This window comes from Grammomys surdaster, unplaced genomic scaffold, assembly GCF_004785775.1.
Source record: "Grammomys surdaster isolate TR1022 unplaced genomic scaffold, NIH_TR_1.0 125098, whole genome shotgun sequence".
In the NCBI taxonomy this organism is placed as follows: Eukaryota; Metazoa; Chordata; class Mammalia; order Rodentia; family Muridae; genus Grammomys; species Grammomys surdaster.
Genome location: NW_021620001.1, coordinates 178,890 through 188,357, shown reverse-complemented (window position 1 = coordinate 188,357; position 9,468 = coordinate 178,890). Strand labels below are relative to the sequence as shown.

Here is a 9,468-nt window from a genome sequence, read left to right as displayed (position 1 = left end):
AACAGGAAGGGAGGAAGCTAGCAGGAAGAGGAAACAGGAAGGGAGGAAGAGGGAGAGGCTGAGGGAGTTCACCACAGTCAAACCACATGGCATACTTAAAAGAATTTATTTATATGAACCCATCAGTATCCACAGTGAACACACTCCAAAAAAAAAAAAAAAAGTTGAAATCAGAACTAAAGTGTCTCAATGAAAAGTTATTTGATCGGTTTGTTCTTTTTTTTTTCTTCGTGTTTTCAGTGACAGTTGCTGACTACAGTTGTTGACTACCCATAACATGGTGAACTATATGTACAATCTAGAATGATAAAGTTTAACAAATATTCACCAAGCATCCAGAAATACACTAAAGATCATATGCACACTCAATTCCTATTTTTTCATTTCTAATTTTCACTTTAAAGGGATTTTCAGCTCATTTCCAGATGTTTTCATAGAGAATATTTTATTTTTAAGGAAGTGAGCATGGGATACATTATAAAATAAAATATAATTTTTCTGTTCAGGGCCTTGTGTTTCATTCATCACTAACAGCTGTTAATCATCTTGTAACCCCACAGTTGTGTGAATGTAGAGTGAAAAATTATAGGTACTGGGTATATAGAATTCTTTTTAGACATATAAAATATTCTTTAGGCTTTCTTTATAAAGACATGGAGAAACCGAGGCATGAAGCAAGTTAGGAATGTAGAAAGATCAGTCACCATTACTGGAACTGGCCTATCACAAAGAGAAAAGAAAGAATGCAAGTGAACTAGGTGGAACCAAGCTGAGAACCAGTTGAGAACCCAGCTGGGAACCGCAGTGACAGGGCAAGGCCGAAGTAACAGGGCAGGACCACATTCTTGAGAAAGATAAGCGTACAGAGAGCTTTCACCTGACCCTGACTCATGTAGGTTGGGTTCCTTTGGAATGTTCCACTATTTTTATGTTATGCCACCTCAACAACCCCTCATTCCCCTCCCCATTCCTTGGTTTGTGGTTTTTCCCCTTAAAAACCCTTCTCAAACTGGCTGTCGGGGTCAATTCAGCTCCTGCGTGGGCATACGAATTGACCAGCAGCTAGCTCTCACGCCCTAATAAATCTCGCATTTGCTCCGGTACATGGTGTCTCGAGCAGATTACTGGGTGGTCTCGACTTTCTGAGATTTGAGTGAGGGTCTCCCCTCTGCGGAGGTCTTCATGACAATTCTAATGAATATAATTTTATCAATGCTCAAACTTTGCGTAAGTTATACCAAAAATATATTTAAAAAAAAAAACAAGGAATAAATACATACTGTTAACAGTGCCGAGTTTTGGAATTTATTTTCCGGGGACAAATTAACATAGCCTGAAGAGTAGGTCACTTTTTTGTCAGGATAGCTTCTTATAGAGATTGTTGCATCAAATGCTTCAGTGTAGCCATGGGCTTGAATTACGACATTTTCGGATGATCCGACACGGAAGACTTTGGGTGCTGAAATGACGTAGCTGTCAAAACAGGAAATGCTTTTACATTTTGATTTTCTTAAATTCTGATATTTTCCTTTCACTCAAGATTAATTTAAAAAAATTTTTCAGCCAGGCGGTGGTGGAGCATGCCTTTAACTCCAGCATGAGGCTAGAGGCTACAGAGTGAGTTCCAGGACAGTCAGAGCTACACAGAGAAACCCTGTATCAAGAAAAAAAAATAATTAAAATAATATTTTGAAAGTCAAAATTTATCATGCTGGAAAATGCAAGTTTCCCAGGAAGGAACAGGCTGTAAGTATCTAAGTAACAGCCAGGAGGTTGGTTTATATTTAGAAAGACAGTAACAGAACCTCCCTGGGATGCTGCACCAAAAGAGGATTTAATGGTACTAAGACACAAAACTTGGTTATTTTTATTTCTAAGCCAGGAAGATTTTAGCAGAGGCACATAGCACTGAATGGTACACTTGCCCTCTGTGAGTGGAACAACCTAAGTAAAGCCACTAGAGCGAGACGTGAATCACAAGTCAGTTAACAGGAGGGGGTCTTAGAAACATCGTACACTCATAGGTAACTACAGACAAAGATAGAATGCAAGACCACTGTGGGAATCTGTAAGTGAAGCAGTAATGGAGGTTCTTCAAGGGCTAAATAGTGATAATGACATTAATAACATGCAACAGTAATGCTGACAGTAACAGCAGACTCAGGGGTCGTCAGATGCTGGAGAATCTGTTAGCACTTTACCAAGAATCCTTAACTTCCACAAGAAGCAAATGGTCTAGACTGCAGAGCTAGCCTCATTTCATACACAATCGGAGGTTAATTTGCTCAAGATCACATGACTTATAAATGCGTGAGATGGGACTTTGCGTCCAGATCTGTTTCAGCTGCTGTGTATCACTGAGGGCAGCAGTCCAACTGTTGGTCAACCATAGATTGTTCTCTTAATTGTTTTCCCATGTAATTGATACAACATTGGAACTTCCTCTATGTAAGCTTTTGAAACGTGGTTTTTAGAGTGTTTTTTCAACTTAAAAGTGTGCACTACACTATAAGCAACTCATTACAAGAGCATCTAGTTTGAATAGTGAGAACTGCGTATGTTAGTACATAGGAAAATAATGTATTACGCCAATAATTAAGTGTCTCAGCAGATTCAGGGAGCACCACCGCCACCCTGCCACCTAAGAATTATTGCAAGCTTCTACCAACATTAGGACATTTTTAAAGCTTTAAAAATCACTAGATCTTTAGCAATGAAGGTATTAGTTTGTTAAGGATTAAGATCTTTAAATAATCCGGGCTGAACTTGAATGGTCTGTTTCTAGAATTAAGACAGCTGTCCTAATCTGAATCAAGAATTTTGAAATTAGGAAAATTGTCTTCCAGCCTCTACACACCCACACCCACACACACACACCACATCATACAAACACACACACATACATACAAACACACACACCACACCACACACACACACACACACACACACACACACACACAATCCTTTAAGCTGGCTGCAAGCTATCAAGAGGGCTCAGAAGGTAAAGAGGGTTGCCACCAACTGATGGGCTGAGTTTGAACCTGGGAGCCCACGTAGAGGAAGGAGAGACTTGACTCTTCGGTGTTCTCTGAGCTCCACATGCCTGCTGTGTAATGCGCATGCCTACACCTCCCTCACCCCTACAAATACATAAATGTTTTAAAATACTGGCTGCAGAACTTCCCTCCATATAACCTGGTCCATATGGATGCAGCAGCCTGTGCACAGGAAGAAATTTCACATCTTGCATGTTTTTTCACACTCTCAGAAGCTCAGGCCCTTGAGCGTGCACAGGCAGGGATATTGCTTGGGTTGTTTCTATTTTTCTGTAGACATTTGCATAGCATCCCCCATTTCCTCTGGGATCTATTTGCATATGACCTTTGTAAGAGATCCTTTCCTGGATTTGCTTTAAATAATGGCCCGTTGGCTTCTGTACTGTTTTTCTTCATAGTACTAAAGCTACCTGTCCTTACTGATTCACTCTTTCATTGGATCATTCATTCATTCATTCATTCTCTGCTTCTTCATCTAAAATGCAAGTTCTTCTCCCACCTGAAGAACCTATTACAAGGAAGTTGTTCAGGGCATCATCTTTCTTGGACTGAAAAATGTCTCAAGGCTCAGTAAAGCACATCTGACCAGTTGTGTCTATGGGTTGTTTTCAGAGAGAATTAATTAACTAGGGGCTGTCATCCACATATCTCGAATGCAGATAATGACAACATCCCATAGAGCAAGGGATCACATGCAAAGGAGGGGAGTGGCCTCTTGAGTACAAGCATCCTCTCTCTACTTCTGAGCTGCCCCAACAGGAACTGCCCTGTCTGTTATACCCTTCCAGTAAGCGATGGCTAAAGCCTCTGAAATCTTTGTGAAAGAGATTCCTCTTTTAAATTGCTTATGTCCAAGATTTTGTCTCAATGGTAAGAAAGCTAGCTAGAATGAGGTTCAAAAGATGTGTTGAATCACCAAGGGATTAACCACTGTGCTGTTGATGTTGTACTCTCTCATGTTTTCAGAGAAAAGGAGGAGACACTTTCATATAGGGGCCAACGTGGTAGACCAAGAAGAATTCACTCAGGACACAAAGCACAAGGACCCGGGTTTAATCTTCTTGGTCTCCCTGAGCTTGGCTGTCAAAAAGGAATAAATAAAAGACGATAAGGGATAACTGTGGCCTTGCAATAAAATCTCAGAGTAGACATGTGTGGCTTGCTTATGGCATCCATTTAGGTGGTCCTTACAGCTGCCTCTCTACAGATGCATTTCTGTCGAAGTTGGGGAGGAAATGAAGAGGTGAACAGGAGACCTCAGTAACAATCCTCTCTATCATATCGACCTTCGACCAGTCACTTTTCCTGTCTGGGCTTGTCATCGTATGTGGACTGAGTAGTCTCAGCATATTAGCAAACACCTGTAGTACCAACTAGCTAGGGGATTGACACCGGAGATTTAAGAGGACATATGATTCAAGACCAGCCTAGACAACATAGCAAAACCTCATCTTTAGATAGATAGATAGATAGATAGATAGATAGATAGATAGATAGATAGATAGAGATAGATAGAGTTCAGTGAGATAATGTTCAATTAATTTCCAATAATGAGATATTTGTACACATGACAATTACCGTTTAAAAGGACAATACTTTGGTAACAATGAAGTTCTATGACAAATTGGGTCATGAATATAGAAGCAATTACAACCCTAGTTTTGAATTTGATCCCTTCGATGGGAATGCTTCAGGATCCACTATGAAGTAATCTGATATATCATTAATTAAATTTATGGTCATTAACGATTTGAATTAAAAGACTGACATATTCAAGTTACCCTGGCTTAACTGCACTTAGACCCAGAAAGCGCAAACTGAGCACCAAGGACAAGTAAGTAATGAATGCCAAGAAAATTGATGACCTTGTTTTACTTTCTGCTGAAGGAAAATGAATAGTCTATAGGTGGCTGTCCCATAGAAATGGTTGCACTGTTAGCCCTCAGCAAATCAGTTTGCTTCCACAGCTTTCTCGTGTGGGGCTGAGGCTGTCCATTTACTATTTCACAAAGTGACAGTTATTTTCAAATTAGCACAACCCACTGAACCTCCTTTTCACTCACCAAAACTAAGGTGCCCAGGAAAATAGAGATGGCTCGTTTTACTTACATTTGTTCCTGTCCCCAAGTCTTGTCTAGGAAAATTAAAAGGCAAAGTACTCCCCAAAGGCCCATGGCTGGAAGTGGCATAAACCCATGGGCAAGACCTTCCTGTAGCCACTTTCCTTTTAAATAAACTGAGTTTGAAGAATTTGGGTAAACTAGTTCTCTGGTTAATTATTAATGTCAGAGAAAAAGATCTTTAAGTGAGAAAGCTAAACTCAGAAATGGGTAACAGAGGGTGTTTTAATGAACATAAATATGTTTTCACATCCTATCATATCCAGTAATAAAAACAGGGGTGTTTAACATTAGCTTAAACCCAAGGACTTATTTTTATGAGTGAAAGGACTCTAACGTGGGTGCTTGCCCTGTGAAGAAAGGCTCAGTGCTTGCAAACCAGGAGTTGCTTTGGCTCTGGCTTTCTTCTGTCACCCTCAAGGTGGTTCATGCCACCTTCAAACTTGCTTCTGGTAGGTTCTATTTGTTCCTGAGGTTGATGGAAGACTCACTTGGATTTCATTTTAAATGGGTGGTTTTAGAATGAATGAGTCTGACTTAGAGAAATGATAGTGGCATCGTTGGCACTGGTAATAGTCAAAGGGTGACTTGGTCTGCAGAGGGGTCCATGCCAGTCTAGAGAAGAAATAGGACATTGAATGGAAGAAGGTTGTGGGGGATGGAAACCCTGCAGAGATGCTCAAGTCATTCCCTAACCAGACCCTTGGTGCTTAAGAGGGGATGTGTGTCTGTCTATAAATTCCAAAATTCACATACATTCAGTAATAGAATATTTTATTTGAAGTATTTCTGCTTTTCAGTGAGAATTTCAATAGCTTAATACAAGAACTCACTATGAACAAAAATCAAAAGTATCTCCCATGACAGTTTGTTTTCTTTCTTTCTTTTTAAAAATTTTGGTGTTCAGAGACAGGGTTACTCTACACAGCCCTGGCTGTCCTGGAATTTACTGTATAGACAAGGCTGGCCTCAAACCTATAGAGATCTGCCTGCCTCTGCCTCCCAAGTGCTGGAATTAGAAGCATGCACAACCAGAACTCACAATAGCTGATCTTCATAATTCATTTATAATTAAGTAAAATTCACCAAAAGAAAATGATTAGATTTTTAATTAAATTTAATTTTGTTTTATGCTCATTAGAAAATTTTATTTAAATCTTCCTTTTGTTAGTGTTCATTTGTACATTAGTATATAATATGTGTTGTATTGTAAGGTAACAAAAGAAATGTCCTGGGCTGGAAGTGTATTCCATCGGTAGAGTGGCTGCTTAGCACGCTCAGCCCTGGGTGGATGCCTAGCCTTGTATGAATATCAGGTATGATGTGTACACCTGTGAGCACAGCATTCAGGAGGTACAGGCAGGAGGATCAGAAGTTATAGGTCATCCTTACCAATATAGTGGGTTTGAGGCCAGGCTGGGCAACGTGAGACCCTGTCTATAACAGTGACAATAATAATAATAGCAATTGTAAATAAAGAGATGTCTAAACATAGAGTTTGTGGTCACACTGCAATGACATCCTTTACTTTAAATTATTAAGATTTTATTTACCAACACTTTAACACTGAATTTATTAAAAGAAAAAGGAGTAGCAAGAAAAGTTTTGTACACTATTTCACTAGTGGTATTCCTTTATACATATCACTGAAATGGAAAAAAAATCATCGTCCACTTTTAGTTGACTATCTAGCTCATTTGTTTCCAAAGAAAACCTGTAAAATGATTAAGCTGGGTTGCAAAAGATGGGCCAAGTTAAAACAAACAGCACTTCTGTGGTCATTTTCGGGAAACAAAACTCAAGAGAGCAAAGGAACGCCCGGTTAACATACTTCAAGTCCAAGGAAATATGAGCCTTTCATGCCCCAAGGGCAAATATTAGTAAGTGGTATTTTCAAACTACTCTTAGAAAAAATGTTTAACAAATGACCATTCTCAACAATTCATAACATCTCAACTGTTTAACTCAAACTGCTTAAATTTAGCTGTCTTTAGATATAGTTCAAAGACGGGTGCCCATTGGATTTTAATATGTGACCTTTGCACTAGTATTTGATGTTGCGTGTGGAAGAGGAGAGTGGGTGGTTGACTTTTATTTTGTACAAATACTGCAGATGGGTGCTCAGCTCTGCTGGAAACCCTGGGGATCAGTGAACCTCCCGAGACTGTCACCGAAGCTTCTGCCCTAAGGTAGAGACCAGATGGTTTCCCCTGGCTAGTTTCACACCAACTTGGAGAAAGGGAACTTCAGTTGAGAAGTGTTACCACTAGACTGGTCTGTAGGCAAACCTGTGGGCATTTCCATGATAGTTAATTGAGGTGGGAGGGCTCAGCTACGTGCAGTGTCACCCCTGGGCCGCTGGTACTGTGAGCTCTATCAGAAAGCAGGCGGAGCAAGCCATGGAAAGCAAGCACTCCTCTATAGTCTCTGCATCAGCTCCTGCCCTGACTTCCCTCAGTGATGAACCAAGACATGAAACTGTAAGCTGAAACAAGACCTTTCCTTGCCAACTTGTTTTTGGTCATGGTGCTTGTCACAGCAATAGCAACCCTAAGTAAGACAACCTAGTCCTCAGAGCCCCTCGCAGTCTGGATCCTTCTTGGTTCCCCTGTATCCATATCCCCTTTCTCCATTGCTTATGAAGTGGCTGTGAAGGGTCTCCTGGAGGGTAAGGATTTTGTGTGAACACTCTTTAAGTAGTGATTTCACAATTATTTAGCCAAAAGAAAAAGTCTAGAAATCAACTATTAACATGAACCACAATCTTCCTTTCCAGCAATGAGAAGGGACCTTATTCTATGAGTTTCAAAGCCAAATAACTTTCAGTCGGCCATTCTGCTGACCTCGGGTGCCTGCTGCCTGGCTAGCATGGGAGGGTTGGCATGGCCTGTACCTGTCCCACAGAGTTCATGCTGCTCAGTCTGAGGACAACCAAAGAAAGAGAAACGAATACTCACTCTAAATGGAGACTTGACTATATTGTAAGTTTTCTTTAACAGTGACAGGGCTGGCACAGGGCCTTATCCCTCAACCTGATTTGGTCTCAAATCTAGTCCCATGCCTCAATACTTTTATCCTTAACTGATTTGTACCCAAAGATATGTCTTCAGAAATACAGGAAATACATGAATTCCCTCTACAAGCACTGAAGATCCCAGCACAATCACAGTCTTGAGTGCTTCCTCCAAACAACAGTATACAAGGGGACCGGGTAGCACAAACTATTTCCGGTTGGGGAACCTTAAAGCAAAGTACCTCTTCTTACTCAGTTGCCTTGCTGTAGGGTGCGTATATATTTAAATTGAATCAAAGAAAACATTTAGCTTTGAAAAACGTTCACCAAAATAAAATTTTGTGGGGAGATTCTCAGTGTACACTGAATGGAGTCACTCCGGGTGAACAAGATTGGGGCAGCCCTGCTATCTGCCAATTCTGCCTCATGTGCATCCCAGGGTCCCACTGAGAAGGCCGCATGGGAACTCTGGGACCCCGGCACATGGCATTTAAGCTGTTGCTGTAAACCACTAAGCAATTTCTTTCAGGTTTTCTTACTTATTCCACTCCTATTACCCACACAAACACAGGGTGAGGCTCTTTGTTCAGACTGAGACAAACTCATCTGCTATAGTTTTGGTCTAAAAACTCCCCACAAGGCCAGTTACTAAACCTTCTTCCAGATGTTCCTGGTTAAACTAAGTGGGTCACAAAACAAACCCAAAGTCATGAATCTGGTAGGGATGAACTGGTGGGGACAAGAGAGAGATACGAGACAGCAAGAGAAGAGTAATCAGAATCCAGTGTATAAATGAATGATGTTGTCAAATAACAAAATTAATAATGAATAAAAGGAGATATCTTGTGGGACTAAGAAAACTAGAGCCGGGCGGTGGTGGCGCACGTCTTTAATCCCAGCACTCGGGAGGCAGAGGCAGGCGGATTTCTGAGTTCGAGGCCAGCCTGGTCTACAGAGTGAGTTCCAGGACAGCCCGGGCTATACAGAGAAACCCTGTCTCGAAAAACCAAAAAAAAAAAAAAAAAAAAAAAAAAAAAAAAAAAAAAAAAAAAAAAAGAAAACTAGAACATCGTGTTCCTCAGAGTGGTGCTTCTGGGAGGCCGGGGGACCATTGCTTACTGGACTGCTATTTTGTGAGCCATGGTTTTCCTACACAGCAACAGAGGCAGCTCCTTAGAACTGGATTATTCTAAAAGTAAGACTTGAGAATCATTCTATGTTCCAGGCCACTATGGAACTTTCAACTCTCTTTCCTTAACTTCCCAGTGCTGGGATTGCA

At 40.7% G+C, this 9,468-nt stretch overlaps 1 protein-coding gene across 1 annotated transcript in view; it reads right to left on the bottom strand.

Annotated features, from left to right (window-relative positions):
* The window catches only part of LOC114636981 (complement C5), a 78,608-nt gene extending 73,337 nt beyond the window's left edge, over nucleotides 1-5,271 (bottom strand). The window contains exons 1-2 of the mRNA XM_028785105.1: nucleotides 5,166-5,271; nucleotides 1,281-1,473 (exon numbers count right to left, since the gene is read on the bottom strand). Of these exons, the coding sequence (XP_028640938.1) occupies nucleotides 1,281-1,473; nucleotides 5,166-5,245 (273 nt within the window). The 5' untranslated portion in view covers nucleotides 5,246-5,271. The remainder of the gene's footprint in view (nucleotides 1-1,280; nucleotides 1,474-5,165) is intronic.
* Nucleotides 5,272-9,468: the final 4,197 nt, after the last annotated feature.